Genomic DNA, 22,554 nt, shown 5'->3' on the forward strand with positions numbered 1-22,554 from the left:
CGAGTGAGTAAGCGAGTGAGTGAACAAATTAACAAATGTTTTTATGTCTAAAGGATTCACGGTTCAATGAACAAGTGAACAAATGAGTAAGAGAGTGAATGAATGAATGAATGAATGAGTCGGTAAGTGAAATAATGACTGAAGGAATGGAGAACTTCTACACTGCCGACATCTATCCTCACATCCTCAATCATGGCTGCTTTGATGCATGCAACAGCCAGGGACAAGGCCAAGCTGCAGCGTGTCATCCGCTCTGCTGAGAAGGTGATTGGCTACAGTCTCCCATCCCTCCAGGAGCCATACATCTCCAGGACCCAGAGATGTGCAGCCAAGATCGCAGATGACCCGTCTCATCCTGGAAACAAACTCTTTCTCTCCCTCTGCTCCATCAGAACCAGGAACTAATGCCACAAGAACAGTTTCTTTCCCACTGCAGTCAACCTGTGAACACTGCCCCAATTAACCCCAGATCCCCCCCCCCTTCCAAAAACTTATTCACTTTTACTTTTACATTCTAAATTGTACTACTTCTCATGCAAAGCCACTTTCTGTATACAGCATTTATTTAATTTATTATAGTTTATATAATAACTGTGTACACAATTAATATCTGTGAGACAAATTCCCAGTACTGCAAAGTCTAAAAGTTTTTTCTGAACCCTTTGCTGTACCTGGTAATAAAACTCTCTCTGATTCTGATGAAGGAATGAACGAGTGAATAGATGAATGAATGAATGAATGAATGAATGAACTCCATAAATGTTTCAGAACTAATGTGTTAAAGGTTCAATGAATAAATCAATCACATTAAAACATTGATAAATAAACAAACGATGAAGTGAACAAATGAATGAGCGAATGAATGAACGAATTAATTAATTAATGGACAGACAGACGAACGAATGAATGAACGGATGAATGAATGGATGGATGAACGAACGAATGAACTTGCGAATGAATGAGAAGAGCGAATGAATGAATGAATGAATGAATGAATGAACAAATGAATGAATGGACGGACGGACGGACAGGCAGACGGATGGACGGACGAACGAACGAATTAATGAATGAATGGACGGACGGACGAATGAATGAATGAAAAAATGAATGAATGAATGGACAAACTAATAAATGGATGAAGAACTAACGAATTATTGAATGGAAAAAATATTGAATGAATAAATGAATGAATGAATAAATGAACATCATCATTGTATTTTTTTTTATAAGAATTTAAAATCTCTAAAGTGATTTTCACCCAACATTACACCAGGTGGCAATAAAGAGCCAGAAGAAGAAAACGAAAAGGAAGTAGAAGAAGACTGCACCGAGATCCCACTTTCGTCTTCGGCTTTGTAACAGCAGTAGAAAGTTTTTTATAATTCGGACATGATGTGAAAAGTAGAATCTCGGGAGTCCATACAGAAGATTTATAAGGTATTTCTCACTCTGTAATGTTCTGTACTCGGTTATACAGAAAGCTAAACTCTCTGTAGCCCTGCAGGCTAATGGCATTAACGCGTTAAACAGGTCGCATCCCAAATGTCTGTATGAAGTGCACTACAGAGGGCACGTGGAGGAGGATATAATGGCTTGTGCGCCCTAATATTGTGCACTATATAGGAATTAGGTGGGTATTGAGGACACCGCCAGGTTAGGTGTCAAAAACAGTAGATTACAGTATACATGTTTTTAGTCTGGATGGCTGAACATCAACTGGGTATAACTTAATTTTTTAAAAAGTTTTCCAATTAATATTTATATACGTCTCCATGTTAAATTTGAGTTTTGGTTTATGCTGAGGGAAAATAAATATTTTAATCTTGTATTAAAAAATCAAATATGGTCGATTATCCACAAACTTGTGTATGTTCTTGTGTATAAATGTGTGTGTGGTGCAACATTCAGGGACACAAAAAAGTCAATTTTATTAGACAGTTGGACATTTTCAGGTTTGTCTGGTGTACGAAATCTGGTGATAATATTTTTCTATAAAAACCTGTTAATATACAGGACGAGATTAAAGGATATCAATTATAATCACTGCCTTATTCAATATATTTACATCCTACATTATAAATAAAAAGGAATTACATACATCACATGACATACCTCCATGCGACAAACGTAGTTCAATAGATGCTGATTGGTCCCATCGTTTTATCTGTTGCTCCAAGGCACAGTTTACAGAATGGAGTTTCTCGATTCTGCACTTTCCGTTCTGGGATTTTCTGAACGTACGCGTTTATTATCAGGAGCACAACACAAACTGTAGTTGAACGAGAAGTTATTGCTGTTGTTCTGCAAGAAAAGCGAGGCTCGTACGTGTAAGCTATGGCTCGGGGAGAGAGATGATTTCCACCCTACGTCTGGAACGAAAATCTTTTTCCAAAGGGCAAATTTTAGCAAAATCTGGCGACCTTTTCTCTGATACCGTCACATAAACTCTACATGCAGATGCGTCGTTTCCTAATGTAATGTTTAAATATTTTCCTTCATCACACTTTACAATTTTATTTGCCTTTCTCTCTCTTTTTTTCTAATTTAGATTGCATTCTTTGTGCATGTAATAGAGACAAATAAAGTGTTTGAATGTATTTATTTTTTATCTTCTTCTATCATCTTTTCTGTATCACCTTTCTAGATAAGCAGCTGAACAGGGAGTGTGTGTGTGAGAGAGAAAGAAAAAGAGAGAGAAGGTGATGGAGCAAGGGGTGATGGACAGCCCGGTGATCCTGATCATTAAAGCTCCTGATCAGAAGTACGACGATCAAACCATCAACTGCTTCCTCAACTGGACGGTGGAGAAACTGAAGAGCCATTTGTCCAACGTTTATCCCAGCAAACCTGTGAGTAGGAGGGGAAACATCTGGAGAAGAGGAGAATGCTCTGATCATTGTTGCAAATCTGCACTCGTCTTCTTCTTCTTCTTCTTTTGGCTGCTCCCCTTAGGGGTCGCCACAGCGGATCATCTGTCTCCATACCACCCTGTCCTCTACATCTGCCTCTTTTACACCGACTACCTGCATGTCTTCCCTCACCACATCCATAAACCTCCTCCTTGGTCTTCCTCTTTTTCTCCTACCTGGTGGCTCCATCCTTAGCATTCTTCTACTGATATAATTCATGTCCCTCCTCTGCACATGTCCAAACCATCTCAATCTCGCCTCCCTCACCTTGTCACCAAAACGTCCTACATGCGCTGTCCCTCTAATAAACTCATTTCTTATCTTATCCATCCTCGTCACTCCCAACGAAAACCTCAACATCTTCAGCTCTGCTACCTCCAGCTCCACCTCCTGTCTTTTACTCAATGAATGCCACTGTCTCTAATCCATACAACATCGCAGGTCTCACCACAGTCCTATAAACTTTCCCTTTCATTTTTGCAGATACTCTACTATCACAAATCACTCCTGTCACTCTTCTCCACCCACTCCACCCTGCCTGCACTCTTTTCTTCACTTCTCTAACACACTCTCTATTACTTTGCACTGTTGACCCCAGGTACCTGAACTCCTCCACCTTCTCCAGCTCTTCTCCCTGCAACCGCACAACTCCACTGCCCTCCGTCTTACTCCTACTGAGTTTCATTCCCCTTCTCTCCAGCACATACCTCCACCTCTCCAGGCTCTTCTCAACCTGCTCCCTACTCTCACAACAAATCACAATATCATCCGCAAACATCATAGTCCAGAGAGACTCCTGTCTGACCTCGTCCGTCAACCTGTCTATCACCACTGCAAACAGGAAAGGGCTCAGGGCCGATCCTTGATGCAGTCCAACCTTCACCCTGAACCAGTCTGTCGTACCTACTGCACACTTCACTGCCGTCACACTGTCCTCATACATGTCCTGCACCACCCTCACATACTTCTCTGACACACCAGACTTCCTCATACAATACCACAACTCCTCTCTTGGCACCCTGTCGTACGCCTTCACTAAATCCACAAATACACAATGCAGCTCCTTCTGTCCTTCTCTATACTTCTTCATCAACATTCTTAAAGCAAATAAGGCATCTGTGGTGCTCTTCCTCGGCATGAAACCCATACTGTTGCTCACAGATGGTCACCTCTTCTCTCAGCCTGGCTTCCACTACTCTTTGCCATAACTTCATGGTGTGACTGATCAACTTAATTCCCCTGTAGTTACTGCAGGTCTGCACATCTCCTTTATGCTTAAAGATCGGTACCAGCACACTTCTTCTCCATTCCTCAGGCATCTTCTCACCTTCCAAAATCCTGTTAAACAATCTGGTCAAAAACTCCACTGCCATCTCTCCTAAACATCTCCACGCTTCTACCGGTATGTCATCTGGTCCAACCGACTTTCCACTCTTCATCCTCTTAATCGCTGCTCTCACTTCCTCCTTACTAATCCTATCTACATCCTACTTCACCAACTCCACATCATCCAACCTTCTCTCTCTCTGATTTTCCTCATTCATCAGCTGCTCAAAATACTCCCTCCACCTTCTCAACACACTCTCCTCACTAGTCAAGACATTTCCCTCTCCATCCTTTACTGCTCTAACTTGCAGTACATCCTTCCCAGCTCGGTCTCTCTGCCTGGCCAATCGGTATAAATCCTTTTCTCCTTCCTTGGTGTCCAACCTCTTATACAGTTCCTCATATGCCTTTTCCTTGGCTTTCGCCACATCCCTCTTAACCTGCTGCCGCATCTCCTTGTACTCCTGCCTACTCTTCTCATCACTCTGTCTATCCCACTTCTGTTTTGCCAACCTCTTTCCCCTTATGCTCTTCTGCACTTCCTCATTCCACCACCACGTCTCCTTGTCTTGCTTTCTATTTCCAGATGTTACACCAAGTACTTTTCTAGCTGCCTCCCTCATCACTCCTGCAGTAGTTGCCCAATCATCCGGCACCTCTTCAACACCACCGAGCTTCTGTCTGACCTCTTCCCTGAATCTCACACTACACTCTTCCTCCTTAAGTTTCCACCATCTTATTCTTCTTTCAGTCCTCACCCTCCTCCTCTTCTTCTTCGCCTCCAAAACCATCCTACAGACCACCATCCGATGCTGTCTAGCTACACTGTCCCCTGCCAACACCTTACAGTCTCCAATCTCCTTCAGGTTGCATCTCCTGCATAGCACATAGTCCACCTGTGTGCACCTTCCTGTCCCTCCTCTGCACATGTCCAAACCATCTAAATCTCACCTCCCTCACCTTGTCTCCAAAACGATCTACATGCACTGTCCCTCTATTAAACTCGTTTCTAATCCTGTCCATCGTCGTCACTCCCAACAAAAACCTCAACACATGCACTTTCCACCTCCCTTTTTAATGCAACGTATTGTACTGACAGGGTTCTAGTGATGCATTCTGTCCTCTCTCAATGTATGTTCAGGTCCTTTAAAATACTACACGCTTTCACTGTTTAACCCTCACGAGTTTATTAAACCACTTGTTTTTTTGTTTGTTTTTTTGTATAGCTCCTGCAGCAAGTTAATTAACGTACCATCTACATAAATCCATGACCCAAAAGTTGGTAAAAATCTACTCAAATGTGTCTTTTTATAACTCTCGATGTCCCAAAAATGTTCCTGCTAAACATGTTTAAACTCGATTATCTCAAAAACACAAACATGTACATGCTTGTTGCTTACATATTATTGTAGCACTGGACTGTGGATGAGTTTGTACCAGGTCACAAAAAAAAAAACATTTTGAATATTTTTAAATATATAAATGTTTTATTTAAATATTTTTTTAAAGTCCACCAGTAGGAAAGGATTCCCATTCAGTTGTATTTCCACGCTTTGCCACTAGAGGGAGATGCACAATTTACCATTCATGATGAGTTAGCTCTGACATTACCGTGCACCGTTCTCCATCAAGAGTATAAAAATTCAGAACACCGAGCAACAGCAGGTCATTCAGCATCACGCAACCTACCGAACAGCAGCTAGCAAACGACAGCAAGAATCACACACGATCAATTCGAAACCCAGTAAAGTTTGAGCGTTCTGAATCCTGTACAGTGTTTTAACTGACACGCTGTGGCAAGTACAATCTCCTAATCAGTGCACAGCAGATAGTGAAACTCCCAACATCACCCATACCAATTTCCTGCACGTGTTTCAGTCGCAGTTTATGTCTACGCATCAATAAATGAAGCTTTCTATCATGTTACATTTTTATCATATATGGAATAGTAAAATTAATAATTAGGTCATTATAATATGTATAATAGTACTATGAAGTGCACGCTATTGTGCGTGAACCCGTTTCAAAAAACGCAAAAGAAAAGGTCGAGGAGCGCCGTTGTGGGTCAAAAAAATTAAAAAAGCGATCAGGCCTCTGTGAGTCGAAAGCTGATGTTTGTTTTATTGTCTTTGTCACGCATCGTATCGTATCGCAGCGCTCCAAGGATCAGAGGTTGGTGTACTCCGGAAAACTCCTCCAAGACCACTGCAAGCTCCGGGACGTGCTGAGAAAGGTGGCTACAAGAACCCTGTGAGATTGTTGATGAAGCACGTTTATCACGTCGGAGTGCGAGTGTGTGAAGTGTGTGTACGCTTTCTTCCACAGCAGGACGAGTTCCACATGCTGCATCTGGTGTGTGCGTCACGAAGTCCTCCCCCCTCACCCAGCACACGCAGGAGGAACGGAGGCAGCAGCCTGGCGATGGTGAGGTTTACACACACACACACACACACACACACACACACACACATTCCTGCAGTACACACACCACACAAACACATCTGTCAAGGGGCGTTTTTAAAACAAAGTAACAATGCAGATGTTGTTGGTTTTATTATTGTGGTTGTGTTTTTTTTTTTTTGTTTTGTTGGTTTTTATTGTTTGTTTTTTTAGGGATTTTGTTAGTGATGATGTTCGTATTATTTGTAAGTGTTAATTTTATGGGTGCAACCGTGAACCACGGATTAATTTCTCATTTCTTTTTTAACTTGCGGATTAATCAATTTTTCAACGATCGCAGAACGAAAGATTTTTGATTTTTAAATCATTTTGTAAACACAGAGCAGTGTCACGTGAACGGGACGTGTTAATCAGTCAACAACAACAACAACGGCTAGCAGAGGAACTTGAAATAAAATAAATGTAAATAAAAATAAAAAATAAAATGCATAAAAAAAAAAAATCCCCCTTTATTATTATTATTATTTTTTTTACTGACCCGAAAAGTGATCTGATCCATGACTCAAAAACGTAACGTGATCCGAACCATGAGTTTTGTGATCCAGTTAATAGTCTTGTTGTCTTTCTTCTAGTATTATTACTGTTGTGATTGTGTGTTTAGTATTATTATTAATGTGTCTTTATTAATGTTGTTGTTTGTTTGTTCAAATTGTTGTTTGTGGGTGTTTTTTTTTTTGTTTGTATTTTCATTTGTAATTTAGTTTGTTTTGTTGTTGTTGTTCACGTTTTTTGCCTTGTTGTTCGTAATGCTGTTCATCTTTGTTGTTCGTGTTTGTGTTGTTGTTTGTTTGTGCGTATTGCTGATTAAATTATAGTTTGTTTTCTTGTTTGTCAGTATTATTATTAGTTTTGTCGTCGTTTATGTCGTCAGTGTTAATATTTGAATAATTATGATCATTTATTGGATGATTTGTTTGTCATTTGTGTTTGCCTGACAGAACCCTAACAGCCTCAGAAGTCCCGCCCCTTCAGACGACGTCCAATCGTCTTCCTCAGAAGAGAATCCCGAGAGTCTGAGCTTCGGCTCGAGCTCCAGCCTGTCTCCAGCACCCGGGTGATTAATTCTGCACTGAGTTCAGATCTCTGAGAAACTCCCACAGTTTTTATTTGTTTGTTTGTTTGCTTTTATTCTGGAACCAACAAGCGGTCGGTGAACAGAGAGACTGTGCAACTATATATGTATATAGCAGGATGATGAGTGTGTGTGTGTGTGTGTGTGTGTGTGTGTGTAGGTCAGAGTGGACTCAGTGGTTTAACCAGTATCGGAACAACACCAACACGCCTCACTACCCCATGTACAACCCTCACACCCTGCTGTGGTGGCAGCAGCTCTATACCTGGCAGTGTCACATGACCTAGTGAGAACTTTTGTCCACACACACACTTGTCTATAGGCATAATAATGTGAATATACATTTGTTGGATTCTCTATTTCTCTCTCTTTCTCTCTCTCTCTCTCTCTCTCTCTCTCTCACAGTCAAGCTTGGCTCGCCTCCCTCAGACCCCCGCAGCAAACCACCCCACCTCCGGTTCCCCCTAGCGGTAACACTCAGGCCGTTGACCGCGAGAACCCGCGGAACGCTCCGGTTGCTCCAGGACCGAACGAGGAGGACCTGCATCGTGATTGGCTGGACTGGGTGTACGCAGCGTCTCGAGCCGTCGTCCTCCTCAGCCTCGTCTATTTCTATTCATCATTCAGCCGGTTTGTCATGGTAACAGGAGCCATGCTGCTGCTCTACCTGTGAGTCACCATCTGCATTTACATTCACTCAGTCATTAAGTCGACCCTTTCATCCGAAATAAAATGACCCCCAGAGAGTGCAGGTATGAAGGTATTTCTGCCATTCCATGCATACGCTTTTGATGGAAAAAACTACCAATTTGTAGTAGAGGTCGACCGATTGTGGATTTTACCGAGAGCTAGGTTTTGTACTGAACTTTATCACAAAAATAAAATTGAATGTAGTTTCAATGCTTTTGTGAAGACATTGAAAAATGGTGACTTTAAGCAGGACAGTTTGGAATTATGTGAAATAGTAACACTTTAAAGTAAGATTCCATTTGTAAAATAAACTGAACATTGTTATTAGTATTATAACGTACCGGAAATACGATTTGTAGTGCGAAATCACTGCTACTTCCGTTTTTTATTCAGTATATCGATATGGGTTTTTTTTGTACGTTCAGCTTTAAGAATTTCTCCTAAAAGGAGAAAACCCTGACAATTCCACATCTCGAGGGAGTGAACGAATGAAGACATTTGTTAACATTTGTTTCATGCCCATTTAATCGATTGCTCAATTTAATTAATATAATAAAAGTAATTGCATTCATTTACATTCATACTATTAAATCTTGATATCATTTTTATGAAAAGTTATAAAATATTGTTTTATGTATATTTTTTTTTTAAACCAAGCAGGCAGTTTATTAAAAAGAAAACAATTTTAACTGTTGTTCACAAATGTTAATAATAATAAACTGCATTAATAAAAAATGGCAAGCAATTTAGTTTTGCATTTCTTCCTTCTAACTGTACTGAAATTGACTTAAAAACTGAGGTATGTAGCGAACCGTGAATTTTGTGTACTGTTACACCCTTATTTAGAAGTATTGTTTGTTAATTTCGACAATTACTAATCAATTTTTTAATTAAGTTACTTTTCATTTTATTTCTTTTACTTTAACACACTATGAACTAACATGAACGAGGTACAGCGAGTCTCGTGCGTCAAAACAGATAGTGGTGTCCGTGATTTGCCTCTAGAGGCCGCTCTCTAGCTGTATAATGACAACGGACCTTCTCAACCGCAACCTGGAAAAACTATCAGTATGGATTTTTTTACAATAGTTCCAGCAATCAACAAACAGTGCTGATTAATGATGATGGCCGATGAATCGGTCCACTTCCAATTTGTAGAAACAGTGAATGAACAATTCGAGGCATGAAGCTATTGTACTGTAGTGGCAACTAGAATATGCAGCCTTTCTTGGTTAAGTTATCTATTTGTTTATTTTAGATAATCATTTATCTGTGTGTATATGTGTGTGTGAAACTGGTCTGCAGTCATCAGGCAGGTTGGAACCCCTTTAATCTGGAGAATGAGCTGCAGGACCTTGCTGAGCCGGCTAATCACAATCAGGATGAGCCGAACGCAGACAATCGCAACAACACGGTGATTATTTTGCCCATCGCGTATTTTTACCCTTAGTGGTGGAAAACAATATTAGTGTACACACACACACACACACACACACACTTTGTTTGGTTGTTGCAAGTTTGTTCAGATGCTTCTCAGACCGAAACACACTGATACTGGAGAAAACTTTATTTCTGTCAGATCAATCCATCAACTTTAAATTATTTGTTTATTTATTCCTTCCGAATTATTATTTTGGAAGAAAAGTTAAAGGGATTAAAAAAAGGGGAAAGTGATTTGGTAAAGAATGTGTTGGTTTGCAGTCACGATGTTGTATGTAATGTAACACTGCCTTCATCTCTCTCTCTCTCTCTCTCTCTCTCTCTCTCTCTCTCTCTCTCTCTCTCATATTCAGGATCGGCTGGCAGATGAAGGTGGGGATGAAGAGGAGGAGCAGCGAGATGGAGCAGACGATGACGACGACGATGACGATTATGATGATGAGGACGATGTTGATGATGAGGGATGGGTGAACATGGGATTCCTCTCCTCCACTTGGTCTTTCATCACCACTTTTTTTGCATCTCTGATTCCCGAGGCCGTTCCTAATGCAGTGAACTGACCTCTGAGCTTCACCCTGGACTCATCATTCTCACCCCTGGCCCCTTCATCATCGGATTTGCCTCATCCTAGATGCCTAGACCTCACCCCTGACCCTTCAGCCTCACCCCGGACCCCTCATCTTTGATTCCTCAACCCCTCTGCCTCACCCCTAACCCCTCAGCTTTACTTCCTTAACCCCTCAGCCTCACCCTGGACCCCTCATCCTCACTTCCTTAACCCCTTAGCCTCACCCCTAACCCCTCATCCTCACTTCCTCAACTCCTCATCCTCACTTTTTCAACCCCTCAGCTTCACCCTGTTCCCCTAAACCTCATCTTGGACCATTCATCCTGACCTCATCAGCCTCACCCCACACCCCTAAACCTCACCCCGACTCTTCATCCTTACCCCTGACCTCTCATTTTTACTCTCTCAACTGCTCAGCCTTACCTCACAACCCTCAGTCTCACCCCTCACCCCTGAAGCCTCATCCTTACCTACTCTACACCTCAGCCTTACCACGGACTCCTCAAACTCACACCTGACCCCCCCCCCAGACCCACCCTTGAACTTTTCCCCCTGTACCTGAGCTTTATTCCTGGCCTGGAGCTTCGACCCTGACCTAAAAAAAAACATCTCTCTATCACTTAAGTAACTGTACAGAAAAGGCCAGGACAAAAAGTCCAAACAAACCTCACCAAATATCTGAGAGAGGAAGCTGTGAGAATTCTAAACAAACAACACACTCGCGTCTTATCAGTATTTCCTGAGCGTATTGCAAAGACCTTTCCTCACCCTTACACGAAGTGGCTCGAACCGTGGACTTGTTCGCTTTTAAACCGGCATTTTATAATCCACTCACGTGTTTTCCCTTCTTTTAACACGTCTCTTGTATTTCAGCCTCGAAAAGGGACGTCGAACAAACCGCAGCGTCGGTGCACTTTATATTTCTTTAAAAAAGAAAAAGAAAAAAAAAACAGTGAGTGTGTCTCTTTACAAGAGCTGTCCCACTTTCCCCCGTTTTTAAACATTAAGTATACTGCTGGTGATATAAAGTGTTTTGACCTTGTTCTTCTTGGTTCATCTCGTATCGTGTTCCTTTATCCAGAAGTTTTTCACACGCGGTTGTAAAAACGGCCGCAGAGGAAATCGCAGTGTGTGTGAATGCCTCAGCTCAAATGTTTTTGCATGTTTGCAGTGAATTTATTCTTTTTTAAACGTTTTAGTTTGACGATTGCGCAATACGGTTATGCATGAGGTGTTTATCAGTGTGGTTCGGATCACGGCCTGAACTTCAGAATTCTGTAGGGGACAAAAGCGGCACTAAGTTCAAATATGTATCAGAATGTGCATCTCCATAACTGAGATTTACATCTCGATGCATAGCCAAAGACACAATACATTAAAGACACATCTGGATCAGCTACTGATGCGATTCGACACTATTCTCCCCATTACGATGCGGTGCATTCCGACTTCCATTCGATTCAACACAATGGGATTCAGTGGAAAAAAAATGATGCTCTGAAATTCAATATGGTTCAAAGAGTTCGCTTTTATTTCTTTGGTTCAGACCGACAGCAAATCATCAATTAACTTAAGTGCCTTCTGTCTTCTAACGCCGTGTCACACACAGGCTTTTGTAGTGTAAAAAGAAAATATGAAATAAAACCAGATGTTCTTTTCCGGTTTTGTGTTCAGGAGGATGCAGCTCTACCTCTGCCATGTTAATCTGTATTCTACGTGATTCTCAGCAGACGCCTTGGTTTCCGCAGTGTTGTTACACGTCATGTTCATGTAGCAGCAGTGGGGCTGAGAGAACGCGACCAATCTACATATCAAACGTCGGTCGCAAATTATTGGTCACTTTCTAAATAATAAAAGTATAAAACATTACTAATTATTATATATATAAATAAATCTGCAAATATGGTAAAACATTATGCATCGCTATACAAATGGCAGCTTGTATCCGGTGCACACATTCTAAAATCACATCCCACCTCATGAAGATTGTGGACCTTTAAAGAAGTAGTTGCCGAACTCGCAAACATCCCGAACCGTCTAGAGACATACCAGTGCCAATTGGATCCCACTACATGTGTGGAGTTTTGACATTGGACCTCCTGGAGTGTTTAAAGACTCTGGTATGGAGAAGGCATCTGGAATCTGGCATTTTGGATCTAAATGTTGAGCTACTTATGAGTTGCTTAGTAGCTCCTAGTTTTAAAACCACATCACTGTAAAATACTGTAAAAAAAAAAAAACATTACCAATAATCTTACATTCCAGTGCTCATGTTAGTTCTCACTCTCAGTGTTCTGTATTGTTTAAAGATTTATGATCACACTCGATGTCACCCAAATTAGGATGGGTTCCCATTTTGAGTCTGGTTCCTCTCAAGGTTTCTTCCTCATAATATAGAGTGTTTCCTTCGCCAGTCGCCATGGCTGCTCATCAGGGATAAATACACACCATTCACCTTAACTTTTAAAAATTTTCTAAAGCTGCTTTGAGACAATGTTGTGAAAAGCACTATATAAATAAACTTGACGCACCGCATCACTTCCTTCACTTTTATGCTGATGCGCCGATGGGAATCTGAATTGTACCATCCCTAAAAAATAATTTAGCACTTTTAGGAGTGAACATTGTTCCAGAGCAGATTAACAGAAAATATAGTACGATTCTAAATTCATAAATGAGTCCACATTAGTTTATCCTTAATGAGCAAGCCAGTGGCAAGAAAAAACTCCCTAAGAAGATGTTAAGAAGAAACCGTGAGAAGAACCAGACCCAAAAGGGATCCCATCCTAATCTTGGTGGCACCGAATGTCCATTCATTATAGGTCCATCATTGTTGAGGTTCGCTGATAAAGACTTGAGTGTAAGACGCATTTGCAATCCTTAAACAAACTGTTTATATTAATAACAGTCCAAATCCATCTTCACGGTTCTTAAATTTAGCCTTCCACAGGAACCTAATGGATCTTCAAGGCTGCTCATATGGAACCATCCTCAGCAGTGAGTGGTTCATACTTAAAAACAACTCCATCCAGAGGTAGGGAATCAGGATGACTCGGGTAAGTCCTGAGAGAAGAAAGAGGCAGGATGTCTGCTACATCAGGAACCATGTGTTAATGTCTTACTGAGATGTTCAGTCTAAATTCAATTGAGTAATTTTTTTGTTTATTTGAAGCCTGGGTTGTTGTATTTTTGTGCCTTATTAACATTTCATAATCAGTTCCACCTTATGCATAAAAACAGAAGGTTGCGAGTTAAAAACCCCAGCACCACTAAGATCCCCTTGCTGGGCCTTTGGGCAAGGCTTTTAACCATCAACTGCTGGTTATATGAATAAGATAATAGCAAGTCCCTCTAGCTAAAGGTGTCTACGAAGTGCCATTTATATATAAACAGAGGTGGAGCGAGTAATAAAATATTCTCAAGTAAAAAGTACTGTTACTTGAATGAAATTTTATTTACGTACAAGTAAATGTTACCGGTCTTCTGCAAAATCTACTGAAGAAAAGTAAAAAGTAGCTCATTTACGATTTACTCAGAGTAAAATGTATTATATTTTTGGTTTTTCTTTGAGTGAGTGGTGTGTGGGGAATTTCTAGTGTACTGTAGTTCAGAAAGGATATAAATGATGGGATATAAATCTCAAACTAGTTGTTTAATTTGTAAAGGTGTTCCTTCAATTATAAAGTGCAACAGGGTACAGAGACAGCAGGAGAAGGAGTGGAGGTTCAGGTTTGTACTGTAAATGTTGGTACTATGACTGGTAAAGGAAAAGAGGTAGCTGATATGATGGAGAGGAGAAAGGTAGATATGTTGTGTGTTCAGGCGACCAAGTGGAAGGGAAGTAAGGCCAGGAACATTGGAGGTGGGTTCAAACTGTTTTATCATGGTGTGGATGGAAAGAGAAATGGTGTAGGGGTGATTCTGAAGGAAGAGTACAGTAAGAGTGTAGTGGAGGTGAAGAGAGTTTCTGATAGGGTGATGAACGTAAATCTGGAAGTTGAAGGGGTAATGATTAATGTCATCAGTGCTTATTCTCCACAAGTCGGTTGTGAGATGGAGGAGAAGAAAAAATTTCGGAGTGAATTAAATAAAGTGGTAGAAGAGGTACCTAGGAATGAAAGCTTGGTGATTGGGGCAGACTTTAATGGGCATGTAGGTGAAGGGAACTGAGGTAAAGAGGAGGTGATGGTAGGTATTGCTTTAAGGAGAGGAATGTGGAAGGGCAGATAGTGGTAGATTTTGTTAAAAGTGGTAAATACTTATTTTAAGAAAAAAGCAGAGCATATGCAGACTTAAAAGAGCGAAGAAAGGTGCACACAGATGGACTATATGATATGCAGGAGATTCAACCTGGAAGAGATTCGAGACTGAAAGGATTTGGCAGGGGATAGTGTAACTAGACCACATCGAATGGTGGTCTGTAGCATGGCTTAGAACAGCGATTAAGAGGATGAAGAGTGGAAAGTCGGTTGGACCAGATGACATACCAGAAGTAGTTTTTAATTAGATTGTTTAACAGGATTCTGGAATGTAAGAAGATGCCTGAGGAATGGAGGAGGAGTGTGCTGGATCTTTAAGAATTAGGGGGATGTGCAGACCTGCAGTAACTACAGGGGAATAAAGTTGATCTGTCACACCATGAAGTTATGGGAAAGAGTAGTGGAAGCCAGGCTGAGAGAAGAGGTGACCATCTGTGAGCAAAAGGATGGTTTCAAAGAGAATGAAAGTCAGTAGAGTAAGACAGAGTACATGTGCGTAAATGAGAGGGAGGACAGTGGAGTGGTGCGGTTGCAGTAAGAAGTAGTGAAGGTGGATGAGTTCAGGTACCTGTCGTCAACAGTGCAAATTAATAAAGTGTGTGTTAGAGAAGTGAAGAAAAGCATGCAGGCAGGGTGGAGTGGGTGGAGAAGAGTGATAGCAGGAGTGATTTGTGATAGTAGGGTATCTGTGAGAGTGAAAGGGAAAGTTTATGGGACTGTGGTGAGACCTGCGATGTTGTATGGATTAGAGACAGTGGCATTGAGTAAAAGACAGGAGGTGGAGCTGGAGGTAGCAGAGCTGAAGATGTTGAGGTTTTTGTTGGGAGTGACGACAATGGACAGGATTAGAAACGAGTTTATTAGAGGGACAGCGCATGTAGGACATTTTGGAGACAATGTGAGGAAGATGGTTTGGACATGTGCAGAGGAGGGACATGGGGTATATCAGTAGGAGAATGCTGAGGATGGAGCCACCAGGAAGGAGGAAAAGAGGAAGACCAAGGAGGAGGTTTAGGATGTGGTGAGGGAAGACATGCAGGTGCTTGGTTTGAAAGGGGCAGATGTAGAGGACAGAGGGTTGGCAGGGGTTTGTTGAAAATAAAATTGTTATCGCCGTCCCTCGCCATCTTTTTCTTTTTGTGAGTTAAGCGCATTTTTTCCCGCCCATCGATCAGTGCGGTCGAAAAGTTTACTCAGTAACAGATATGATTTCAAATGTAAAGTACAATACTTAAAAAAAAAAAAAATTTTAAGTATATTTATGTAAAAGTAATATTTTTATTTTAAAAACTACTTTAAAAAGTTGAAGTACACAAAAACTACTCAATTACAGCAACTCTACTAAATATAATTGTTTACTTTCCACCATAAATGTAATGTTAAGTTATAACTAAATGACATTTTACCCAATCAGAATTCAGGCGTTTTATGTTTTCGATATCGAACAAACAAATTTGGTGTAACCACTAGGGGGCGCAAGCTACAGCTTCGAAACTGGTTTGGTCAAAATTTTTACATTTTTAAATATTTACATTTCCAGCATTTGGCAGACACCCTAATCTATTGCGGCTTACAAATATCTCACTAGTACATCTGAGCAGTTGAGGGTTAAATGTCTTGCTCAAGGCCCCTACAGTGGCCGCTTAGTGGTGTTGAGATTCAAACTCACGACCTTCTGATCAGAAGTCTAACCTCTTAACAATGGAGCTACCCTTTCCCTTATCTCTACTGCAATCAGAGCATTTTCATTCGGATAGACTTTTACTTCACTACATTTTAATGAGTAATATCTAACTATACCCAGGAGGACTCGAGTCCCGTCTGAATGGCAGAAAAGGCGGAGTCGCTGCTGTTTATTATAATAATCTAAGCATCACACAAAAAACTAAACACAACTGTAAAACATTTGAAGTTCTTTACACCAACGTAAACGTAAACATTGCCATAGTCGCCACCGACTCGCTCATCAGGGACGAACTTACACTTATAAAGAACATATTCATTTTTTATCAGCACATTATCGGTGTAAAGCTGCTTTGAGACAATGTTCATTGTTAAAAGCGCAATACAATTAAAAAAGAATTAAATTGAATTAAACTTGTTCACTCCATTTTAGTAAAACGTGCCGTTCCTCTATACTTTGAGGGGTCATCGAAAAGCTGTGGGTCACTATAGAGAAGGGTTTCTGTATAAAAAGGTCTGATATGCAGGAGAATGAAACGCTGATCTGCATCAATTATTCACAGAGTTCTCCCAGATCAGCACTTTTGATACATGAGCCCGAAATACTTTTGCACTATTACTCAAGTAGAAATGTAAAAAGAGGGGATTAGTACAGGAATGATCCATTAGTTCTCCATGCTACACATTAACAGCATTAAATGTCTTAAACCGACTTTATTAAAGAAACTATTTGTGCATTAATTGATTTTTACAAACACGCTTGATGTATTGGGTGTGCTTTATTTATAACAGCATTTATTTGTCACATATACATTACAGCACACTGAATTCTTTTCTTCTTATATCCCAGCTGGTTAGGAAATTGGGGTGATGATGAAACAGCCCCCCCTGGAGGAGGAAGGGTTAAGGGCAGTTTTGCAGTGCTGGGGCTCAAACCCATAACCTAATCAGTAACCCAGAGCCTTAACCATTGAGCCACCACTGGTCCTCCCTCCCATTTTTTTTAACCCTATAGCAGTGCATTATAAACATTTCTGACCAAGATAAAAAAAAATGATCTAAACTGCTTTCTGACACCAGGAAACAAACTGAGTGTCAGTTACTTCTGTATGACACTGGAATACAATTTCAAATATACAGAATACACTTTTAATTTTCTTCTTTATATATATATATATAACAATTTCTGGATTATTGCACAAATATCTGCAGCACAACACCCCCTCCCCTGCACGTCGACTCAGCAGAACGTGTGACGCTACACACTCATGGATGACGTGTTACGTATACAGTGACAAGACACACTTTTTAACACAATATCGAAACATTTATGTTCACAAAAGCAACATTCTCAACTTTACAGGGACGGCTAATGTATTAAGGAAAGAAAAAAATGACGCGTCCCACTTGTATACAATACACACACACTCACACACACTGGAGTGAAGTTCTAGAGTTCACACAGCGTTTTTTTTTTTTTTTTTTTTTTTTTTTTACGCTGGAAGAAGTGTTTATGTAACATAATGAAAAAGAAAGAACACACAGACTATGGATGTTACTGTAAATAATCTTTGGAGTAACACTATATGTTTATGTATATAATAGAATTCTGGGAAAGATTGCTATTGGACGAAACATCTGTCTCCTGCTGTTCGGCTCAGCCGCCACGCATCCCCAAGGCACACGATTAAAACCCTGATTATGACCCCCTATGTTTTTAAGTACGACACTTCATAAGAAGGAAGCATCTAATAAAAGTGGGGACATTATGGAGCCTTTTTTCTCTTAAATTATTTGCTTTAATATAATATTCAACATGATTTCATGCGTTCGAACACTTTTTGATGCACTGTAGGGAGAAATGTTGGTGGACACCTGACCTGTGAACATCCCATTCCACATTTAGTCGCCGTTTCCTCTTATAATAACTTCCTCTTCTAGGAAGATGTTCCACTAGATTTTGGAGTGTGTTCATGGAGATTCATTCATCTACAAGGGTGTTAGTAAAGTCAGGTACGATGGGGTGAGGAGGCCTGGGATCAAAGCTCTACAGTAGATCATTCAAGATCTTGAAATGCAACCCATGGAAAGCAGATCTGGATCATGGAGCTGGTTTTGTGCACTGGTTTTGTGCACATGTGGCTGGAAAAGTCAGATGTCCCAATAATTTTGTCCATACAGTGCATAAATACCTGCTATCAATCTACCCGGATTTGACTCTTAGTCTTTAATGCTTGAGAGTCGAGGAATCGACTCCCTGCACTTTTGACATTAATTGAAATTCAAAGACATCAAGAGACATAGAATATAAAGCGTTGCGTTACGATGAGATGAAAATTTCAGACGATTTTTGCGAATTAGTTGTCAAATGCAGATCTGCTCATAGTGTTACGCAGTCAGTTATTAAGGCATAAACGTTTGACTCCACCCTCCTGGAGAAAATCATTAAAATCTAAATTGTGACCCATAGTTAATTATTAATATTCATTAAAAAAAGAAAGTGTCCCCATGTGGAAAAAAAAGAATACAAACGTAAATAAAGAAGTGATTACAGTATTTCCTGTGTCCTCACACTCAGGTGAGTGTGTTCCTACACACGCTGTAATCTCTCCTCCACACCTGCTCTCTCTCATAGTCCTCCAGTCCAGCAGTAGGCGCTGCTCACTCAAGCCCAGGATCGAGTTGCTGATTATGAGCTGCTTCGCTCCAACAGTGGAGTGCGAGTGGCTCCAGAAATGAAGGAATAAAACCCTTAGAGCGCCGTCTCTGCGTTTGACTTGTTCTTTCCATCCTGGGCTGGTTCCATGTTCAGCCTAGCACATGCCACCTTCTCCTGACTGAAACACACATATAAATATATATATAGAATAACATTTCCTGGACATGAGATAAAGGCTACATCCAGATCAATCCAAAATCGGTTTGCGCATTGCAATGTTCTAGTAGCGTGCAGTGCATTTCACACCGATGCCTTCAGTGGTCTCCTACTAGTCCAGGGGTGGCCAACCAGTCAGAGACCGAGAGCCACATTTTTGACTGTGTTACCGCAAAGAGCCACATCATACACATGGGCACACATGAACATCACCCATCCCTTCCTCTTACACACACACGCACACGCACACACACACACACACACACACACACACCTCTGCTCAGCCAGATTTATTGTAAATGTCACACACCAACATAATGACAGAAATGGACTCCTACAGTTCTAAGACCACAGGACAGTCATTTTTAACAATGAACACTGCACTGTCTCACACACACAAACTCTTAGTTTAAACAAGTCCACAAACAAAAATATAATAATTTACAATAGCGTTTTTCTTTTACTATGCATGTTACTTAGTGGGACTTTTGGCATTCCTTGCCTTAAATAATCCCCTTCAAATCTGCCTCGTGTTCCGTTGTTGACACTCGAAGCAATTCTTTCACATGGGTGTCAGTCAGAACAGATCGATGCTTTGATTTCACGTGTTTCAGGGTAGAAAACACAGACTTGTGTTGTGTTTTTTTTATGTGCGTGTTCACTTCGCTTGAGTTCAATACGGTATTTTCGTCAAATGCGCATGTGCGTGAGATGAATATACCGCAGGGGGGGGGCAATTAATTTTTACAAGGGGCCACATGAAAAATGAGAAACCTGAATTGTGTCAGAGGGTCACACCAACGATAATATTTTAGGGATGCACCGAAATAAAAATTCAATTCAAAAGTCAATGAAATCCATCATTTTTTGTGTTATGCCCTTTGCCTTGGCACCATCACTGGAAAACTTTCCTGCCTTTTCAAAAACAGCCTCTACAGACGGAGTGCGCATGCTCGGATTGACTTTACTTTTCTACGCCGCGTTCTTCTCATATTTAGAATAGCAATCGAGATGTTTGGATTTCAGGTGATAAATTAAACACGATTTGGAGAAACTCTTTGCAGTTACACCCCCTCTTGAAATTTCAGCATTGCATGTTTTGCAAATCGCTCTCCCCACACCACAGACATGTTGCTCTTATCCAGATAACCGTGTGCTGCTGCGCTTTTTTATTGCGTCATTACAATTGTGTTTCTGCCTTGTTGTTTCGGTGATTTAGGTATTTCCGAAAATTCTCGGTGCATCCCTGTAATTTATGACTGGCCTCATGCCAAGGTCTGATATACCGCAAAGTTTCCCAGTAGGGGCAAGCTCATTTAAGTCTTAAAAATACCGTATTGAACTCAAGCAAAGGGAACACGCACATTAAAAATCAAAAACACACAAACTTCAATATGAACGTAAGAGCTGCATGAAACCAGCCAAAGAGCCGCGGGTTGGCCACCCCTGTACTAGTCAATCCACCTCTAAATACCTCATTATTACGCCACGGCTGTAGAAACCTATAATATTATAGAGAAACGCAGTATAACAGAGCGCTGCATCACAGACAGGAATCTCATACAGTGAGAATCAATGGAATTACTGCAGCAAGAAACCCAATGAACACAATTGAATATTCTCCTTTCACTGTAGCCACAGCTGCACCTCCACGTACACCATCTCTAGCAGAAGCATCGATATTAACCTCATAAAATAAACCCAGGTTTTATGTACAATTTTTCTATGCATTATGTAGGTTTTCCTGGAGATTTTAAATTGTTCGTTTTTTCGTGTAAATTCTACAAGAAACAAAACTGTTGAACTGTTTTGGTCGACCTTTTCTCATCTGGCTTTTCACGAAAAGTCCGTCTTGTAAATGTAAGTGTATTTGCCAATTCGATTTCTTCTACTCTGTCAGCCAAAGTGGAATAAAAAGAAAATAGCTATTAATCTGTGTAGCCGTGGTACACTTCAGAGTATTTTATTTATTATTTTGTTGTTTGTTCCACTGGTGAACATCACAACCCACATTATCAAAGTTAGATTTAGGGGTCCAAGCATCAAAGTCAACTCAGTCCGAATGTATACGATTACACACACACACACACACACACACACACACACACACAAACAAAACTATATTTTCGATATCTAAAAGTTGCGTTATGTCAACTGGACTTCTTCATGTCATCTGGTTGGATCGAAACATTTCACTTCTTAACCAAGCAGCTTCTTCAGTCTGAGGGAAGTTGAGGGGTTTTCCACAAAAATGTATGCTCCAGGTTCAAGGATCCGATCCTCCCTGGAAAGCCTCATTAAGCAATCAAAGGGAGGTGAGAGTGTGGAGGGAGGTGTCAGTAGTAAAATGGGTGTAAATGAAGGGGTCCCTTAGGTATGGCTTTTCTGGTGGATTCATGAAGAGGTCTTAATTTTCTTCCCGGATGGATGAAAATTACGAGGCACCCACCTCTGTTAAGAGAAGGATTTCCACCTGGGCATACTTGGCTTCCTTCACCCCTCTCTCGACTCATCCATCCTCTCTGTGCACCTTTTCGTCATTAAAAGCGTATCCTTCGTCTATGAGATGCAGGAAGTCCTGAGATGTTGCTTCTTCTGTGTTGGCATGTAATTCAGATAGAAACTAAAGCTACGATTATAGACTTGTTAATATAGAATGCATTCATGCTAGTATGCTAATAGAATCAAATACTTTGCCATCAACTGATCATCAACACTACAATAACCTTTGTGCATGCAGGTTACGCAGGTGTTTGGGATTAAACATGGTACACGCTGTACTGTATGTTGTTAGGAAGGACGAATTGGAGTTAAATCAATCACGGGTCTTAGCTTACATCGTACTCATCATGTCTGTGAGAGGAGACAGACTCTGGACCGAAGGACCTGTGGGAATGCATTGTAGGGCCAGATGAACACACAATGGGCCAGACGTCCACACAAATGAGAAAAAAATCATTCATGTGTAGGACAAACATTTTTCCATGTGATGTATGATATTAGGCAGCAAGTAGCGTTTATTAGCTTGTTTTTCATTGGTAGAGACGTTTCATTTCCTTACCATAAACAATACGTGTACTTTATTTTTTAAATATATATACTATATGGACAAAAGTATTTGGACACCTGATTTTTCCAGACTTATGTGCTTTATCTCCAATCTGTTTCCATAAAGTTAGAGGCACACAATTGTATGTGTATGGGTGCTTGAGCATGGAATTTTCCCTTCACTTGAACTAGGAGACCCAAATGTGTTCCAGCACGACAGTGTC

The 22,554-nt window shown here is 40.7% G+C and overlaps 3 protein-coding genes and 1 long non-coding RNA gene across 6 annotated transcripts in view; 2 read left to right on the forward strand and 2 right to left on the reverse strand.

Annotated features, from left to right (window-relative positions):
• LOC310729111 (uncharacterized protein) overlaps positions 1-22,554 on the forward strand; it is a 239,346-nt gene that overhangs the window by 68,626 nt on the left and 148,166 nt on the right. The gene's annotated exons all lie outside the window — the stretch shown is intronic.
• On the forward strand, positions 1,294-11,509 carry LOC310729109 (homocysteine-responsive endoplasmic reticulum-resident ubiquitin-like domain member 2 protein). Its single transcript, XM_083547142.1, has 9 exons — positions 1,294-1,437; positions 2,645-2,849; positions 6,391-6,468; positions 6,561-6,659; positions 7,634-7,749; positions 7,928-8,053; positions 8,173-8,436; positions 9,763-9,871; positions 10,251-11,509. Exons 2-9 carry the CDS (start codon positions 2,703-2,705, stop codon positions 10,455-10,457), a joined length of 1,146 nt encoding a protein of 381 aa, XP_083403268.1. The 5' UTR covers positions 1,294-1,437; positions 2,645-2,702; the 3' UTR covers positions 10,458-11,509.
• On the reverse strand, positions 10,747-14,114 carry LOC310729183. The gene is made up of 2 exons (XR_014534478.1): positions 10,828-14,114; positions 10,747-10,788 (listed from the first exon to the last, which is right to left on the reverse strand). It is a non-coding gene; the product is annotated as an uncharacterized lncRNA (long non-coding RNA).
• The window catches only part of LOC310729008 (sodium bicarbonate cotransporter 3-like), a 55,595-nt gene continuing 50,208 nt past the window's right edge, over positions 17,168-22,554 (reverse strand). For 2 of the 3 annotated variants that reach the window (XM_083546947.1, XM_083546949.1), the window contains exon 25: positions 17,168-19,244. In XM_083546947.1, the coding sequence (XP_083403073.1) occupies positions 19,160-19,244 (85 nt within the window). In that variant the 3' untranslated portion in view covers positions 17,168-19,159. Of the gene's footprint in view, positions 19,245-22,119; positions 22,169-22,554 lie in introns of all 3 variants that reach the window. The other variant, XM_083546948.1, reaches the window with a different exon arrangement.

Source organism: Silurus aristotelis (genome assembly GCF_946808225.1).
Source record: "Silurus aristotelis genome assembly, chromosome: 7".
In the NCBI taxonomy this organism is placed as follows: Eukaryota; Metazoa; Chordata; class Actinopteri; order Siluriformes; family Siluridae; genus Silurus; species Silurus aristotelis.

What these genes read in the sequence shown, in the direction of transcription:
- LOC310729109 (XM_083547142.1), top strand. Translation starts at nt 2,703, where the DNA reads ATGGAGCAAGGGGTGATGGACAGCCCGGTGATCCTGATCATTAAAGCT. An exon ending in AGCCTGTCTCCAGCACCCGG is followed by an intron (nt 7,750 to 7,927) that starts GTGATTAATTCT and finishes GTGTGTGTGTAG; the next exon opens with GTCAGAGTGGACTCAGTGGT. An exon ending in GCCATGCTGCTGCTCTACCT is followed by an intron (nt 8,437 to 9,762) that starts GTGAGTCACCAT and finishes ACTGGTCTGCAG; the next exon opens with TCATCAGGCAGGTTGGAACC.